The sequence below is a fragment of the Trichechus manatus genome, unplaced genomic scaffold (assembly GCF_000243295.1).
Source record: "Trichechus manatus latirostris isolate Lorelei unplaced genomic scaffold, TriManLat1.0 scaffold00253, whole genome shotgun sequence".
In the NCBI taxonomy this organism is placed as follows: Eukaryota; Metazoa; Chordata; class Mammalia; order Sirenia; family Trichechidae; genus Trichechus; species Trichechus manatus.
In genome coordinates, this window is record NW_004444189.1 from 1,215,559 (window position 1) to 1,235,257 (window position 19,699).

A 19,699-nucleotide genomic window follows, 5' to 3' on the forward strand; every position below is an offset into this window, starting at 1 on the left:
TATGCAGATACTACCCCATTTTATATAAGGGACCTGAGTATCCTCGGATTTTGGTATCCGTGGGGGTCCTGGAACCAATCCCCCACAGCTACCAAGGGACGACTGTATTCATCATAAACTATTAGAAAATGTTCGAAATACCACCAGAATTGGTGGAATCATTCAGTTAATAAAATGTAAAAATCTTAAACCATTATCTTTAAATTATACACTCAAAAAACAGTACACTAGGAGTTGTTTCATAAACGTCATCTGTAAATGGTTTTGCAGCTGACAGTGATGTTTCACACATTAGTTCTTGCCACCTTTTTCATTTTGATCTTCGTTTGTATCGGATAACTGGGTTTTCAGGGGTGTGAATCATGGTTGTATAATTCACACTGGGAAAATATCCATCAATGAGATCAAATTCATATAAACGAAGCATAGTGGACCAAATTGTCTTGATTTGAACATAGGCAAAATTTTCCCCAATACAACGATGACGCCCTGAAAAAAAAAAGTTTTTGTAAGATTCAGTTTAAATTCTTCTCTCTCACTTCTTTTAGCCTAGAGTGGTAAACTGTATCTACAGTTTAGATGAATAGTAGATGCTATACATACATAAAATACATAAATATAAAATAATCGTAGACATTTCCAGTGTCTGTTTTTAGAGAAAAGCCTCTTAACTAATTATGTAATGACTTTTCCAATTACTGTTCTTGAAATTTAACATCTATCCAGGTTAAATACATGTAAGATTTAAATCACAGTATGGTAATCAAGTTTGGGAATATACTAGAAGCATTCTTAGCTCTGTCCCTCAAAGGCCCTAGTTAAAAGCAGGGCTTCAAACTGGTTCATTCTGTTCAAACCCCCACTGAGAATTTGCACTTCTAACATGTTCCCAGGAAGTTATACATAAGAATCACCTGGGAATTTTGTTAAACAGTAGATTCTGATTCAGTATATCTGGGGTGGAAATGCAAATTGCCACAAACCAGTTTGACACTCTGGTTAAAAGTCAGTATGCATATTCCAATCAAAACTTGAAATGCTATTACAAATGATATCTGATAGAGGAAAAAGGGATGTCAAAAACCCAAAACAGCAATACATATACTGAGATAAAAATTCAAAAGGTCATATATACAAAGAAATTTGCAAGCTGATTCTAAAATGTATACAAAAATGCAAAGGACTTAGGATAGCCAAAGAACCTTGAAAAAGAACAAAGTTGGGGTATTTCAAGTGTCCAACTTCAAGACTTACTATAAAGCTACAGCCACCAAGACAATGTGGTACCCGCTTAATGATCAACAAGCGGGAACAATGAGCCCAGAAGTACTTACATGGTTATTTGATTATCAACAAAGACACTAAAGAAAGTCTTTTCAACACATGATGCTGAAGTAACTAGATATCTACATGAGGGAAAAAAGACCCCAATTCTTAACCTCACACCACACTCAAAAATTAATTCAAAATGGAGCACAGACCAAAACATAAATGTGAAAACCATCAAATGTTAACAGAGGAGAAAAAGAGAGTATCTTCATGACTTGGGGTAGACAGGACCAGAAAGCAATAACCATAAAAAATTAATAAATCACTCAATTGAAATTATGCAAGTGTATTCATTTGTCAAAATTCAATGAATATCAAGATTTGGGCATATTGTAAATTTTATCTCAAAAGATAACTAAAAAATACTGAACTTTAGTTAATGACAACCATGATGAAGTACTTAGGAAGTGTACTGATGTGTGTAATTGACTTTGAAATGCATCTAAAAAAAAGTAAGATGAAGGATGGGTATATATGTGATAAAAAACAAGTACAGTAAAATGTTAATAGAAGAATCTAGGTAGTGAGTATATGGGTATAAAATTCTTCTGATGGAAACATTTTATGTTGGAGAAAATTTAATAATATAAAATATAATTTGTATTTTTAAAAAGGTCAGATAAACTTCATAAAAGGTGAAAGTTCACTAGAAGGTGAGATAAACTTCATAAAAAATCATATTAGAAATATTTGAGCCAGAAAGAACTCACACCTTCCAACCTCTCCCTCTTATCAAAACCCCACAAAGTAGTCAGCTCAACAACAAAATAACTTTTCAGGGAACACAAAATAACAGGCCAAACTGGAACTGAGAAAAGTTAATCCCTGTAAGCCTTAGTTTCCTTTCTGAAAAATGAATATAATACTACCTTCCTCGTAGTGTGGTGGTGAGGATTAAATGGGGAGAATTAGCATAAAGTGCTCAGCAAAGTGCTCAGCCCATAATGGCACTAAGTTCTAGAAGCCACATTTTAGAGGCATGTTTACAAATTGGTCCATATTTGAATATAAACAACTAAGGAGAAGCTTACAGGAAGACTATTTTTAATAGCAACAAAGTATTCTAACTATGAATCAACAAAACAATGTATAAATACTGATAATTCACAAAATGTAATACAAAAATGAATAAACTACATTATATGCACCAACATAGATAAGTAGCACAATTTATTACAAAAAATTAGAGACATTTAATATGATGATGAAAGAAAGATTTGAGGGAACATTATACAGTGAAACCTGTGAGAGCCAGAACTCAACTGGTCTGCCTTGTTTTTCCGGGTCTCGCAAGTTTTCCGCCTTTGACAGAGTATAGTCTTACCACTCTTCTATTACTTGTTTCAATGGAAAATATTCAAGTTTTCCTTTTTCGACAGGTTCCTGCCTTACAGTTTCTGGCTTTCACAGATTTTACTGTACCTGCACTCAAGTATCTCAAGAGAGATACACTACATAGCTTCAGAGACCACAATTAGGAACAATTGTACATGGGATGTTAAAAGGAAACAGATTTCAGTTTCAATATACTGTGAAAATGAAAGCTGTCCAAAAATGGAATGAGCTGCCATATAAGGTACGTGGGCAACCAATCATCTGAAAAGTTCAAGTGGAAGCCAGATAATTACCATTTTAGAAATGATTCCTTCTTTGTAGCAGAACTAATGCCCCTACCAATGATTACAATCTATAATTCCTTTATGTTATGTTATATACAAAAAAAAAAACTCATTGCCATCGACATCGAGTTGATTCTGATGCTACAGGACAGAGCAGAACTGCCCTATACGGATTCCAACGAGCGGCTGGTGGTTTCGAACTGCTGACCTTTGGGTTAGCAGCCAAGCTCTCAACCACTGTGCCACCAGGATTCCATATCGTATTAATAAATTTGTTTATTAAACTAAGTTATTAAGTTCCCAAAAGACTTTATATTTGGAAAATGTGACCATTGACAAAAAAGTCATCCACTACTAAAATGATCTACTTGGAAAATACTAAATAAGTCACCGAATATAGTTGAATCTAGGTACAGGATACTTATGGTTACAGATACTACTGTAGGAACAAGGATCTGCCTGCATTATTTCAGGATCTTACTAGAAATGCACAGGTTTGTAAACCTAAGCATAACTCACCCAAATTTAAAGACTATTTTATCATAAGGTTATTCACAGAGAACCAGAAAGTTGACTAACAATCCAGAAAAGCTTTAATTTTAAAAAGGCTGCCTTTGCTTTTTTCTGGGATTCTGGTAATTTGTTTATATATTAGCCTGAAATAATCATCTGAACAGTGTGCTAACTCCAATAATTCTTTAGAACAAATTCACAAAGAGCTTTAAATACTATGATAAGGGGAAAAGGGGCTATAAAATTTGGATCTGAAAAAACAAGGCAGGTTAGAAGGTAATTGAGCACTATACAAGGATTCACAAAATTATACCCTTTAGTACAAATGAAATATTTTTTCCAACTTCCAAAGATTCTACTTTTATGAAAATTTGCAGGGATGTCCCTATAAGTAAAGGGAAAGATGTTGGTACATAAAAGTCACATGGATTATTTTCACAGTAACAAATATGTTATCAAGACAAATATTTAAGATCTAAAATGTAGTCTTACCAGCTCCAAATGGCACATAGGCAAACTTCTCTCCTGATGCTGGGTTGTCCTGTAAGTAGCGATCAGGATTAAAGTCCAGACGTTCTACCCATGAGTCTTTAAGTCTTTGGTTGACTGTGGGAGACACACATACCTGATGACCTGGAGGAATGGTATACCCTGCCACAGTCTACAAATGAAAGCAACACATTTCTTCAGATAACTGAAAAACACTCTTTCAAATAATCATATCATTCTGTAACAAAGCAGTAATATGTATGAGATACACATATATTTAAAAAATGGCTCAGTGACTAAGCCAGCTAAAAATTATTTTCATTCAAGATTATTCCCAAATGGCCTGATGTTGGGTTGGAATTACACATACAAATCGAAAATACAGTCGTAATACCTTGGAGGTATGGGTAGCAATTTCAGGAAGCCTGGTTTGTATGCTTCCATACTATTTGAATTTTTTACAAAAAAATATATTTTACCTTTAACACCAAGAAGAAGAAAAAGAGTTCCATTTGAAAAGCCGAAATGTTAAATGAAAATGCATAAAACAGACTAGCATGCAATTATATAAAAATATTTATATGTTTACAATATGTAAAATTAAAAATTATGTAAGGGTGATGATTATTTTACTTTTTAATTAAAAAAATTCTCTGATACTATTATATATCCTCTTTTTGATATATAAAAAGGGGAGGGGGGATGTAGACCATAGACTCACCTGGGGAGTTCTGGCCATTCTCATCATGGTCATTATTGGAGGTCTGAGTCTTAATGTTTCCTTAATACAGCGATCAAGTAAATTTAGATCCTTGAGCTAACAAGAGAAAACATTTTCTGATTTTTATAAATATTTAACATACCTCAACAGTATAAAAAATTATTTTGAACTTTTGGTTAGTATAAGATTATTTGCATTCTGGGTGGAAGTGCAGAAGTAACCACTTCTGGGTGGCAGAGATTATCTCGTTCCATTACTGTCCATGGTCAACAAGGAAAAAAGGAAGGGCAAGATAACAGGAAGAGAGATCACCCTGCAAAACGGTGCAGTAAGGACCTTCAACAATCTGCTCCTCCAAAAACAGTGAGTTTTCCAGCAAAAACTGTCTTAAGTAAACTTCTTCAGAACTCTGGAAATTAGCCAAAGGCTTCCAACATTCCAAGCAGAGTTTATTCAAGTAAAACAGCTGAATCTTGGTGAGAATAGTGAGTTTTGTGGTGTGTAACTTGCCCCATTCTCATCCCCCCTACTCCAGCTCCCTGGTAACCTTGCAAACCAACAGCCTGGCAACTACTGCAGCTGTGAAACCAGCAGCCTAGCAACTACTAAAGGAGGCAGAACAGGCTTGGAGCACCCCAAAATCCCATACACAGAGACCTCTCACTATTTGACCTATCTGGCAGCTCCCTGAAAAGCTCCATTCTCAGGGTTCGACTTGATTTGATCTGACTCAGAGCTCTCTCAGTGCAAACCTATGGGATACTGCAAAAGCAGTGTTCAAATTTTTAGCTGTAAACACCTATACAGGCAGTCTCTGAGTTACGAACAAGATCTGCTCCTGTTTAAGTCAAATTTGTAGGTAAGTTGGAGTAGGTGCACACAGTTCTTATTTAGCCCTACTTTAGTGCAAGAAAAGGCTCAAAGCCTTTCCAATGATTTAAAAGCTGCAGGTGCAGCAAGTGAAGGTGAATGTGATGAAGAATTTTTTGTGAGTAGCGTTTGGTTCAATTGTTTCAAAGTGTGGGCAAATTTACAGAACATTAAAGGGCAAGTACAATTGTAAGTCGGACATCTGTAACCCAGGGACTGCCTGTCTTAAAAAAGAAAAAAGATCGATTCAATAACTTAACCTTCCACCTTAAGAAACTAGAAATAGAAGAGCAAATTACAACCAATTCAAGCAGAAAAAAGGAAATAAGAAAAATTATAGCAAATACAAATGAAATAGACAATAGGGAGACTAAATTAGTAATCAAAAAACTTCCCACAAAGAAAAGCCCAGGCAAGATGGCTTCACCTTGTGAATTCTACCAAACAGGTAAAGAAGGATTAACACCAATCCTTCACAAATCTTTCTAAAAAATATAAAAAGAGGCAATACTTTCCTACTCATTCTATGAAGTCAGTATTATCCTGTTACCAAAACCAAAGACATCACAATAAATCTACGAACAATATCCCTTATGAATACTGATGCAAAAAGCATCCACAAAACACTAGAAAAATGAGTCCAGAAATACATAAAAAAGGTTATAAACTATAGCCAACAGGATTTATCCCAGGAATGCAAGATTTAACATCTGAAAATCAATCAATGTAAGATGCCATGGTAATAAAATAAAGGACCAAAAAAAAAAAAAAAAGGTAACAGGAAGAGGGTTTGACCAGTGTGTGCTTCCAAGACGGAATTCTAGGTTGTACAGTGAGGTCTTGTCTCTTCTTTACAGCTCAGCAAACTGGGTACCCTACTATCATACCACTTTTGAAACCATGCATGGAAGCAATGCACATGCCATTCTGGGCACGTAGGATTCTGAGTAATTCAGAGTCTTCTATACTTCATAAGACACACAACACACACATAGTATCCTCTATTCTCAGAAGCCAGACTTTCAAGTGGAGGAAGTTTGTACCAAGGAAGAAACCTCAAAGATCTCTAAGGCACCAAACCCAAACACATCTGATAAAAGTTTGATGGACAAATTAATTCAGACATCTCAGGGAGAGTTGTGGGGAATTCTCTAAAAGTATGGAAGTTAAGCAATTTAATCTATACTGTATAGAAAACCTCAAATTACCCCACTTAAGAAATAGCCACTCAAAGATACTCAGAGCAGTAAGGTTGCAAAGAAACTGAAAACTGAACAAACCTGGTCATAAGTTAAAGGACACAGATCCTCTCCGCAGACTGTTTTCTGTTCTAAATAACATTTTTCTTGAAGTGTTTTGTCTCTGGCCAAAAAGAAGCCCATCCAAGCACTAGTAGTTGAGGATGTATGCTGCCCTGCCAAGAGCAGTCCAATAAGCATCCCTGCTACTTCATCATCTGTCAAAGGACGCCCATCCCTAGGGGGTGAACCACACACATTTAACATTTTGGCAGACACATTTCATGCCTAACATTTCAATAAAGCGTCAGAATGAATGAATTTTTCAGAAATAATTATCTCTCCCATTTGCCTATCACAAGTCAGATTTTTTTTTTCCTTAAGGAAAAGAGAGAAACCAATAGAAACTAATGGTTTTGATTACAGAAGACTTCACTGCCAGTTTACTGGCAAACTTTCTACCACGTCCAGTCACTGGGATTGCAGTAAGGAATGGGACTCCAGCAATGTAAGTCTCCTCCATTTATAAAATCCAAAGGTCATAGCTACCAACTTGTTTTACCAGTATAATTTTTTAACTGAGAATATTATTTAACTGTGTTTTAACATGTAATTTCCTGCTTCAGCTTAATATTTTATCTGAACAGCTCTTACTTGTATGTAGAATCTAGTAAAGTTTGGAGAATGTCATCAATTTTTTCTCCTGACTGTCTGCGTTTCTGGATTGCCTTATAGAAAATATTCTTGATCTCTCGATGAGCTCTGTCCCTGCGTCTGTAATTCAAAGATGAAAATTATTTTCTTTAAATAAGCAACAGTTTCTAGCATCAAATTATTTGAAAATAACCAAGACCTATCTTAAAACAACCTTATTTAATTAACTTTAATGACTCAAATAACTGACAAAAAACTCAGAATCAAAAGATAAAACAAGTCATGAAAAGCTTATCTGATATAATTTCTATGTTCCTTATGGGTAATAACAATGTTTTAACATTTATATGCCCAATGCTTAACACACTGTCTGTCTTCTAACTAAAGGCCTAAAACAAATAAGACTCAAATGATTATTTCTTTAGAAACATTATCTAGTTCAACAGAAAGTAGAACATTCTTTTAACATGAAATTCTGATTTTAACCAAATCAACTCTTGAAGCAGGAGAATACCTCTGGTTCTTCTATAGCGCTAGATTCTCCTCTTCATTTTCTAAGATAACATAGTTTTGCAGGAGTAAAAACTACTAGGCGAGTCAGAAAACAAGCTTCAAGTTACAAAACTATACCTTTAAAGTTGGGTGCTTACTTTGTAACAAGTACTGTGTGTTAAGTGTTTAACATTAGTTACTCTCTTTAACCTTCTGTGAGGTAAATACTATTGATTATCCCCAATAGCCAGGGAGCAGTGGAGCTGGAATTTAAAACCAGGCAGCCTGACTCCCAAGCCCCATTCTTAAGCCTCCTAATAAAAATTCTTGCCCTACTTCATTTTCAAGACTGTTACTGATGACCAACCAAGATAATATGCACAGAATGAAAGAAGACATTGAAGCTTAAGAGTATGAACACAGCAGAACCAGGAAAACACAAGGCCTATTTAAAAAAGTAGGGAGCCCTGGTGGTGCAGTGGTTAGGGTGCTCGACTGCTAACCGAAAGGTTGGTGGTTCAAACCCACCAGCTGCTCTGTGGGAGAAAGATGTGGCAGTCTGCTCCTATAAAGATTTAGGCTTGACAACCCTTTGGGGCAGTTCTACTCTGTCCTGCAGGGTCACTATGAGTTGGAATCCACAGCAATAGGTTTGGTGTTTTTTAAGTTTAAGAAGTGAATGGAATAATTTGGTTAAATCAGTTGGCTTGGGTAAACAGAGAACAACTGGGCTTATCATACCAAGCTCAGGAACTATAACTTCATTCAGAAGACAGGGCAGGAGAAATAGGTTTGAAGCACATTTATGGAGAATTCACTATGGACCAAGTACTGTGCTGGGTGTTCCAACATAAGATGTATGAAAGCAGTTTGGAAACTGTGAATCTCCTTACAAGATAGTATGAATTCCAGATAACTCCATGGAACCTCTCCTGGCTCCCGCTTTTACTCCTACCCCTTTTTTATTCTGTAACTAAATAAAAAAAACAAACCAAATCCATTGCTGTAGAGTCAACTCCAACTCATAGCGACCCTACAGGACAGAGAAGAACTGCCCCATAGGGTTTCCAAGGAGCAGCTGGTAGATTTGAACTGCCAACCTTTTGGTTAGCAGCCGTAGCTCTTAACCACTATGCCACCAGGGATAGAGGAGGCAAAAATAGAAGAGAAACGAGGTACCAATTTAACTTCTTTCCATCCCTGACTGTGCAGAAATGAATCAACAAAGGTACAGAGAGCCTACTAATATGCAAGACTCTAAACTACATGTCAACTCCTATGAGCAAGACTTTTTTGAATCAGAGACAACCCCTGCCCTTAAGGAAATCACAGTACAGTTAGCAAAGATACAAATAGAAAATTAAATACAAGCACTAATACTTCAAGACAAAGAAATTTCACAATACAGCACAAAACAGTGAAAGACTGTTTCAAACAAATGCTGAGAGGGCTGTGCCACTTTTAGGTAAAGACAGAGGCTTTACTAAGTACAACGGGTATGTGAGACAAGTAGGTTTTAAAATATTAAAATAGGTGGACAATAAATGACATTCTTATTAAACTAAAACTTACCTTAAATGAGCTAACTATATTAAAAAAACCTATAATGAATTCTTCTATGACGGGGGTTCATAATCACTCCCAATTTGTTTACTAGTGTCTTAGTTATCTAGTGCTGCCATAACAGAAATACAAGTAGGCAGCTTTACCACACAAATTTATTTTCTCACAGTTTAGGAGGCTAGCAGTCCAAATTCAGGGCGCTGGCTCTACGGGAAGGCTTTCTCTTTCTGTTAGCTCTAGAGGAAGGTTTTTTTCTCCTTTCAGCATCTGTGGGCCCTGCGTTCCTTGGACAGTTTCTCAGTCATGCCTGCAGGCAGGCCTCTCTTTCTAGGCCCTCAGCCCCTCAGCCCAGCCCCTGCCCTGCTTGAGCAAGTGTTACAAAGCTCTTCAGCTCTACTGATAAGTGCCCAGAGGCACCCTACTCCACCAGTGAGCCTTGGCCCAAAGGCAAGTTTTCTAGCTCCTTGAGTCCACCAACAAGTGCCTGGAGGTAACTCCTCTGCCAGCAAGCCTCCTGCCCAAAGGCTAGCTCTCTCGTTCTGTGGGTTGGCACACTCACTGCGCCATCTCCTGCCAGTCTCCTGGTTCTGCTGCTGCCAGTTCACTGCTGCTGCTTCTCACCACTTGTGTCATCTCTGGTGTTACAGTTCTCTTTCTCCTGTGTCTAGGAGGTTCTCAGTGCAGGGGCCTCAAGTCTAAAGGACATGTTCTGTTCCCAGCTCTTTTTTCATCCTGGTGGTGAGGTCCCCTGTCTCTGCTTGCTTCTCTCTCCTTTTATCTCTTGTAAGATAAAAAGCTGTGACTCAAGGAAAGCTGTGATTTGAGTAAGGGCATGACTTGGGCCACACCCTCTTGTAAGGTGGTGACTCAAGATACACCCTACCCAGGACATCTAGGTCCACTGGCATAACAAAGTTTATTAAGAAAATGTTCTGCTTCCTACTTTGGTGAGTGGCGTCTAGGGTCTTAAAAGCTAGCAAGCAGCCATCTAAGATGCATCAGTGGGTCCCAACCCACCTGAAGTAAAGGAGAATGAAGAACACCAAAGTCACAAGGAAAGCATTAGCCCAAGAGAAAGGGCCACATAAACTAGAGACTGCATCAGCCCGAGACCAGAAGAACTAGATGGTGCCCAGCTACCACCAATGACCACCCTCACAGGGAACACAACATAAAGAAAAGTAGGGCGCAGAACTCAAATTCTAGTAAAAAGACCAGACTTAAAATGGTCTGAGACTTGAGGAACCCCAGAAAGCATGGCCCCCCGAATCTGTCAACCCAGCACTAAAACCATTCCCGAGGCCAACTCTTCAGTCAGAGATTAGACTGACTATGGGACATAAAATGATATCCGCAAAGAGTGTGCTTCTTAGCTCAAGTAGATACCTGAGACTAAATGGGCAGCTCCTGTCTGGAAGTGAGATAAGAAGGCAGAGAGGGTCAGCAGCTGGCTGAATGGACACAGGAAATCAGGGGTGGATAGGAGGAATGTGCTGTCACAGTATAGGGAGAGCAATTAGGGTCACATAACAATGTATGTATAAATTTTTGTATGAGAGACTAACTTGAATTGTAAACTTTCACTTAAAGTACTACAATTAAAAAAAAAAAAAAGATACACCCTACCCTAATCCTGCCTCATTAACATAAAAAAACACAAAGCCCTGGTGATGCAGTGGTTAAGTATTTGGCTGCTAACCAAAAAGTCAGCAGTTCGAATCTACCAGCTGCTACCTGCAAACCGTATGGGGCAGTTCTACTCTGTCCTATAGAGTCAAAATCGACCCCACAGAGGTTAGGATTTACAACATATCACAAAATGGAGAATAATTACATTAGATCACAAATGGAGGACAACCACACATGATTGGAAATCATGGCCTAGCCAAGTTGACACATATTTTGGGGAGACACAATTCAATCTATAACAATTAGTTTAATTTTTAAGTTTGTTAAAGCAAAGCATACCAACACTACAGTAATTATGCAAAGTTAAATAACCAAGTATAATATCTTGATTTGTTGATAAGTTCCATACCTGAAACTTGGCAAAGGCAGCCAACTGGGCAACAGCCAGGCTGCGTGGCTAAAACCTCCATCCAAATCTGCATACAGCTGTGCCACCTTCTCATTGAGTTGACTTCTGATTTCCTTTCCATGTAAACAATGGCTAGCTGTTAAAATTATTAGCTCAGAAAGAGCTTCAAACAAATCTAAGGGGGAAAAGATCACTCCCATTATTGTTCAAAAAAATTATTTTAAAACATTCTGTCTTCTTGGTAATATAAAAGCATTTTGAAAAAAAATTGAGACCAAAACTTAACTGGAACCAACAAGATCCTATTCATATAACAAAAAAAGTCTACAGACACACATGTTGCAGAACACTGAAGAAAGCCAATAAACCAAATGACAGGAAGCACTCCACCACTCTGGGCAGCTAAAACAGATGCCACAAAGGCCATGTTCTAAGGAGCCCTTCTTCATCTTGAAAAGACAAAAATGAATGTGGTTATCTGACTGCTAGGCTACAGTATATCAAAAGCAGCAAAAGGAATTACGGCAAGTGGGCTGGCTGCTAGAAGCAGGTACAATAACAGCAGCCACCAACAGCCTGGTACAGAGACAAACATAAAATGAAACAGAGAACTCAATAAGTTATAAGTCTAAGGCTATTTAGTACATATGAGAGCAATAATGAGGTGCTTCCCAAGGAATGGACATCCAAAAATTAAAGATAGGATGATCTCACAGGTCAAAAGCAGGAAGATCAAGACTAAAAATTGAAGCCTTGACCATATGTAAAAGAAAACCGTAACTAATCACCCACTGGTATTTCCCGCAGTGGAGGCAGATGCGTCAGACAAGCAAAGCACATATTGATGATGACACTCAGAAGTCATAAAGATCATCCAATTCTCTCTTCTTTAATTCCATGCTCTCAAATAAACTTCCAATTATCATTTGGCTTTTCAGTTAGATTTTCCAGTAAAGGGAAGATCAGCAAATATTCTGGTCTTCTTGATGTACAAGTATGTCTCACTTGTATTTATTTAATCAGCATTCAAGTTTACATATCAGCTTCTTGTATGGTTAAAAGTGTATGATATCAGCTTTAGGTATACTAAAATTAAAACTGAGTTTCTGGACCTTTTATAAAAACTGAAGATCACACTCAGAATGTGGTGACCTACACAGAGGTCCTGCTACCCTGTGGGCAGATGTTGCTTCCTGCTATGGGCATGGCAATTGCCTCTGAAGGCAATACTTATTGCAATCCAGCATAAAGGCTAGGTTCACAGTACATCCACATCCACTTGTAAATTGAATGTCAAGTTACACTCAATATACTCTCTATATAACATAAGAAAGCACATAATACGTTTTAAAAGATTTCTATCGGAAATGGCCAAAATCAAACTTTTGGTGGAAGAACAAGTTTATGTTATTTAAATTTTTTTTTTGACAAATCAGTCTCATACAATACTAGATAAAAAAGGCACTACCTGTATAATTAAACTGCTGGAAATTTTACTTGCTCATTGGGGGTAATTTTTTTAATTTTTACTTATTATCTTAAAGTGACCTGGCACCAATTCTTACCTTCAGCTTATTTCAAAATTTAATCTTGAATTGTTTCTATATCCCTTGCACAGATAAGCTGAATAATATGCATGTTAACCTATTTTAGGGTTTTGCTAAGTGAGCAGAAATAATCACTTACTCTCAGGTTTTTTTTTTTAACTCCACGGTAATTATAACATGCTCCTTTCATTACATCCAAGGTGGTTTTACATGCATTGTAGCTTATTTTATACACACACACAAACTTACATTTCTATTCACAGAAAAACAGAAATATTAGGACAAATGCAAAATGTTTTTTCCTCCACTTACTTTTTTCTCCACTTTCTCCCCAACTTTCAAAGTATTCCTTTGTTTCTTTTTCAATTATAGAAACATGCTGTCTAAAGTGGGCTATGTTGAGACCAGTTTTTAACATTTTCTTCTGCTCCAAGAAAACCTTCAAGAAATTAAGGATGTACAGCATTACAACACATTTTTGTTTTATCACAAGATCCATCTGGATTACCATAACTGTAACTCACAATGAAAACAACTTACTGAATAATTAAAAAAATTAAACCTTGTCAAAAAGTGCACCAGAGAATAGCATCCGGGGTCTTAAAAGCCTGCGAGCAGCCATCTAAGATAATCCACTGGTCTCACCCGTTTGTGAGCAAGGGAGAATGAAGAAAACAAACACAAGGGAAAGATGAGTCCAAAGGACTAATGGACCACAACTACCACAGCCTCCACAAGACTGAGTCCAGTACAGCTAGACAGTGCCCGGCTACCAACACTGACTGCTCTGACAGGGATCACAACAGAGGGTTCCGGACAGAGCTGGAAAAAAATGAGAACGAAATTCTAACTCACAAAAACAGACCAGACTTACCGGCTGACAGAGACTGGAGAAACCCCGAGAGTATGGCCCCCAGATGCCCTTTTAGCTCAGTAATGAAGTCACTCCTGAGGTTCACCGTTCAGCCAAAGATTAGACAAGCCCCATAAAATGAGACTAATGGGCACAATAGCCCAGGGACAAGGACTAGAAGGCAGGAGGGGACAGGAAAGCTGGTCATAGGGAACCCAAGGTCAAGAGGGGAGAGTGTTGACATGTTGTGTGGTTGTTAACCAGTGTCATAAAACAACATGTGTACTAACCATTTAATGAGAAACTATTTGTTCTGTAAACCTTCATCTAAAGTACGATTAAAAAAAAATTTTTTTTTTTAAAGTGCACCAGATATGGAAAACTTACAGCTTTTTTGCACATATTTGAAGTAACATGTAGAAGGCACCTGCTGCCAGGGCCCTAGACCGATGACAAATTAGGAATCCTACCTGCTGCCTTCCATCCTATATACCCTTTTCCCACTCCTGACTCCAGGACTTCCTTTTCTATTTCTGGTTATCCAACTCAGTCAAGCCTTCCAACTCAATCAAGATGCCAACTCATTCACCCAAAGGTCCATTATGCTTTAATATTATTTTTATACTCTTTCACATATTCTCCCATTCTACTCCCAAATAAACAACATTCCTCAATGATACTACAGAAGTTTAATAATCTGAAGAAAATAAATTCACACTAAAACAAGTAATGGTTTTAACACTTCAGGTCATTTGTACTTTACGACTCTGATAAGCTTTATGAATAAATAAATAGACATTCGAACAGAGAAATTTTCCAGACCCTTGCTTTTGGCCTTAAGGAAAGCCACTTCCCCTCCTCTCCCTGAACCTCCCCACCCTTGCGCATTCCCAGAATAAACACTTATGTCAACTTTTAACAGTGACACTAGTGACACATCGAAAGTCCATACCAAGCAGCTGGGTCAATTACCTACTGTGTTCTAGATCAACTTACATCACTTTAGTATTTGACTTCTGGGGGGAAAACAAAAAATCACAGAAACATACTCATACCCAAAGGAGCTGCATTTTAAAAGAGGAGTTCTATAGCTTGGAATCCCTAACTCAAAAGAGCTCTTATGCTAGAATTTCAGGCAGGAGTAGGTAAGCAGGAAGCCCTTTCGGTAAAATAATAGGATTTTCTAGTTACCTGCTCAAATCAAATTCCAATATGCTAAGTTACCATTCATTCTATTTATCTGTATAGAAAGTCTTTATAACTGCTTAGCCCTCCAAGCCAGCCATTATAAAACAAAATGTCCATTCCTTGTCAGTCACCCATGGCTTCTCTTCTCCTAAATTTCGCGTGACTCTTCAGATTTTTAAACCAAGAAATATATTGTTTCTACATTCTAAATTTATAATATTTACATTACTAGCTATAATTGTTACAGTAGAGATCTGTCTTCAACAGTGTGTCACGTACTGGATTAGGCACATCGTATGCAACTCCCTTTCCAAAAACAGGCGTTGTCAGATGACGGTAGACATCTTCTGCGTTCAGATCTTCATTTTTACTATTAAAAAGCAGTGCAGCAGCATCGCTCCCCAGAAGGTAAGTAAACGTCTTGCCCACCATGGTAAAACTAAATACAGGTCCATACTAGAGAGAAAAGTATCCACAGTGGTGTTAAAAAAAAAAAAAAAAAACATAGCATTAAGGCTCTCATTTTTTAAAACCAAGATCCTGTGTTTTTGAAAAAATAAAACATTCATAAATCTTAATGCAATCCTTTTCATTTTGCCATGCTCCCTCTCTCTAGTCTTTGTCCAAATTTTTTATTATGCTCACCTAGTTGCAACTGTAGTGTAAGTACAATTTCTGTTTTTTCACTGTTTACATTGAAAATATTTTCTATATTTTACAAAACGCCATAATGTCAATTTACTGAACTATTCTATTATTGTATATATGACTGACTTGTCAGTTTTTTTTACTTATTACAGATAATTCTACAATGAACATCTCTGAGACTACAGAATTTTTTTCTTTAGTTAAAAATAAATTTACAGGAGTAGCCAAAGGATATCATCACTTTTATACTGCTTGCTATATGAGAACACCAGAAGTTTATTTAGTATCAGTTTTACCATGTTCTCACCAATAATGAGTGGTTTCATTTATTATACTTGCTAACATGCTTTGGTATAAAATGCTTCCCTTGCAGTTTTCTGATTATTATTTAAGACTAACTGGGCGAGGCAGGCTCTGGGGATACACTGTCCCTGTCTCATGAAGCTTAGTCTATTGGAAAAGATGCAAATTACTCAAAAATCACATAGTGTTGTCAAGTTGATTCTGACTTATAGTGACCCTACAGGACAGAGTAGAACTGCCCCATAGGGTTTCCTAGGCTACAATCTTTATGGGAGCAGAATACCAGGTCTTTTCTCCTGGAGAGCCACTAATGGGTTCAAACCACTGACCTTGCAGTTAGTGGCCAAGAGCTTAACCACTGCACTACCAGGGCTCTGCAAATGTGAAACTGCAAATGTGACAGGTATTACACAATGAGCAACTCTGTGATGAGAGAATCTGCAAAAGGGAGACAACTTGAGAGAGGAAGAGACACCTGAGCTGAAACCTAAAAGATGAGTAGGAATTAGCTTGATGGCCAAGCATGCACAAAGGTCCTAAAGGTGAGAGAAAACGAAGGGGAGAATGAGGCTAGATGAGGGTTGAGAGGCAGGCAGGACCTAGACCATGCAGAGCCTCACAGACCACATTAAGAAATTTTTTTACTTGCAAGCAATGTGAAGCCATGGAAGAGTTTAAAACTGCATGGAAAGACACACTAATCTAGGTGTATTTAAAAAGACAAATTCTTGCCTGCTATGTGGAGAGGATGGAGAAATGGGGGCAGAAGGGATGTCAGAGGACCAGTTAGAGCCTATTGTGAGAACCTAATGATGAACGCTTGGTATAAGGCAATGGTGGGGTAGTGGAGACAGAAGCAAACAGATACTAAATGATTTTGAGACAGAATCTGCATGCTTGGCCATGGATTGATAATGAGGAATAGGGAAGTATCAAGAATAAATTTTAGGCTTCTGGTGCTTTACAAAACTGTATGAGTGATGGTAGTGTTTAGAAAGAGAGAACGAGAACACAATAGGACAACCAAGACTGGGGAGAGAAAAATCAGGCGTTAAGACTTTAGAAAAGTTGGATTTCAAATGCCTTTGAGACAACCAAGAAACAGTCACTTCAGAGTTTGAGAGTTGGTCTGGAACTCAGAGAAGAGACCTGAGCTGGAGAAATTAACTTGGTGTCATCTAGTAATTGAAGTTATAAGTATGGATGAGACTGCCTAGGAAAGAATAAAGGATGAGACTAGCGGAAGACCAAGGACTGAACCTCAGAGAACCCCAAAACTCAGTGGCCAGATATAAGCCCACAAATGAGCTATAAAAAAAGCAGTCAAAGAGATAGGAAAAAAAACAAGATAAAAGCTATAGGAAGTGGGTATTTTAAGAAGCAGGCAATGGTTATCAGTGAAGAATATAGCTGAGAGGTCATGTTCATTGGATTAGTGACATGAATTTATTGATGAAGAGGCTGTAATCTTTAAAAAAGGTCCCTATGTGGTACAAACAGTTTACGCTCGACTGCTAACCTAAATGTTGGCAGTTCGAACCCACCCAGAGGTACCACAGAAGAAAAGGCCTGGCGATCTGCTTCTCTTAATTACAGCCAAGAAAACCCTGTGGAGCAGTTCTACTCTGTAACACATGGGATCTCCATGAGTTGGAATAAATTCAATGGCAACTAACAACAACAACATACCTGTGGATGTAATGTAATGTAATATAATATAATTACTTCCCCTAATGCATTAGAGTCAATCAGTTGAGGTCATACCACTGTAGGGTAGACCCTAAACCTAATCACTTCTAAGTTATATAAAGAGCAGCATAGACACAGAGACATGTACAAACACATGAGGGAAGACAGATGCTATGTGAGAATTGCCAAGGAACCAAGGAACACCTGGGGCTACCGACAAGGAAGGAATCCCACATTGGAGACTCTGATTTGGACTTTTACCCTCCAGAATTCTGAGAAAATACATTTCTGTTCTTTAAAGTCACTCACTTGTGGAATTTCTGTTACAGCAGGACTAGGAAACTAAGACACATTTGAAAAGTACTCTAAATTAGTACTTACCTTCTCATATGCATTTTCTAGGAATTCAATTGGACTTTTCCCAAATGCTATTGCATGTCCAAGGAATGGAATTGGAGACAAAATGTATGGTGGACTTTTCTGCAAGAGAAAACAAACAAAAAAAACTTTCAGTTCTTATTTCATTTTAAGAGAGAAATCCAGTATATCTGAAATGAAATTTGCCATTAATATTAAAGAAAGTTACCAAAAAACAAAATAGAAAAATAACAAGAATAGCCAAATTACAAGTATCTTGAGAGTAGCCACAGTAAAAAGAATAGAAGCTCAAAAAGAGGTACAGGATAAACAACTAGACAAACACGAAGACTTTGTAATTTTAGACACTGGACACTGTCCAGAAAATGCACAATACTATTGATGGCTCCAACTTTTCTAACAATCAGTAGCAAATAACAGAAACATCAAACTATAGTTTCTGTACCAGTGGTTTTTACTCTCACCCACCCACTGCTGTCGAGTCAATTCCAATTCATAGTGACCCCATAGGGTTTCCTAGGCTGTAAATCTCTATAGAAGCAGACTGCCACATCTGTCTCCCACCTAGTGGCTGGACCTTTTGGTTAGCAGTCGATTGCTTTAACGACTGTGCCACCAGAGCTCCTTTGGTTTCTACTACCACGCACAATTTTAATCCCAAAATCTTGCCTAAAGGAGGTATAGAAAAAGAGAAACAGTAATTTGCGGTGTAGAAAAAAGGGAAAATGTTTAAGAAGCTACATTTAACAGTAAACAAAAGCATCTCATGCTTCTCTCACTGTAAATGAACAAGATCCTCTGGTTTTAAAGAGAAATGAGAGAGTAGATCAGCTCTAGCAGGAACTCTCCAGCACTCACCATAAAAGGTATTTTATATATCCCAAAATGAGACTTGGAGATTGCAGCATTAAGTCTCCTGGAAATCAAACTTGCAATGATGAAAAAGGATAAAATTCTTCATATTTTTGGTGGTCTCAAATAGAAAGGAGCACCACAGACTCACACTACTCCTCAGATAATAGTAATGATCTTAAACCACTAAAGTGTACCTTTTTCTTTCTAAAGACAGATGATTGTTTTCTCAAAAATCCCATGTGTAGGCAAAATAATAACTTTGTCTTACGCCTGTTATGGTTTAAGAGCTACTTGGTCAATTAGTTTGTAGATTCCATTGTCAGCAAAAGAGTATTTTTAAAAAGTTGAATGGTGAAAGATGCATTCATCAAATATATTTTGGGGATATAAAGCCAATGGTCAATAAAGCCATTAAGTTAGAGAAACTGATATTTTATTACCATCATAGGAAGGCCCCCACAATACTGCAGTCACTCCCAGTCTACCAAACAGAATGTATCTCCCTAATACTGATATAAATCGCCATTAGGGGCAGTGTCACAGCCCACAAGGCACTGAACCACACAAGGGCGGCCACCAGGATGACGGCCACAAGGGCCAATGCTGTCAAGAGCACCGCCATCAGGGCCCCCACCAAGGCCTCCACCGCCATGACGGCGGCCAGCAGTCACCAGGGTGCTCAGTGCAACAGCCAGGGCGACGGCCGCCACTC

The 19,699-nt window shown here is 37.8% G+C and overlaps 1 protein-coding gene across 2 annotated transcripts in view; it reads right to left on the reverse strand.

Annotated features, from left to right (window-relative positions):
* Positions 1 to 6: 6 nt before the first annotated feature.
* The window catches only part of LOC101349253 (lanosterol 14-alpha demethylase), a 20,499-nt gene continuing 806 nt past the window's right edge, over positions 7 to 19,699 (reverse strand). Inside the window, exons 2-10 of one of the 2 annotated variants that reach the window (XM_004389649.3) lie at positions 18,136 to 18,234; positions 15,394 to 15,570; positions 13,386 to 13,512; positions 11,527 to 11,701; positions 7,434 to 7,553; positions 6,822 to 7,017; positions 4,672 to 4,767; positions 3,954 to 4,122; positions 235 to 489 (exon numbers count right to left, since the gene is read on the reverse strand). In XM_004389649.3, coding sequence (XP_004389706.1) covers positions 311 to 489; positions 3,954 to 4,122; positions 4,672 to 4,767; positions 6,822 to 7,017; positions 7,434 to 7,553; positions 11,527 to 11,701; positions 13,386 to 13,512; positions 15,394 to 15,570; positions 18,136 to 18,234 — 1,338 coding nt within the window. In that variant the 3' untranslated portion in view covers positions 235 to 310. Of the gene's footprint in view, positions 490 to 3,953; positions 4,123 to 4,671; positions 4,768 to 6,821; positions 7,018 to 7,433; positions 7,554 to 11,526; positions 11,702 to 13,385; positions 13,513 to 15,393; positions 15,571 to 18,135; positions 18,235 to 19,699 lie in introns of both variants that reach the window. The other variant, XM_023724647.1, reaches the window with a different exon arrangement.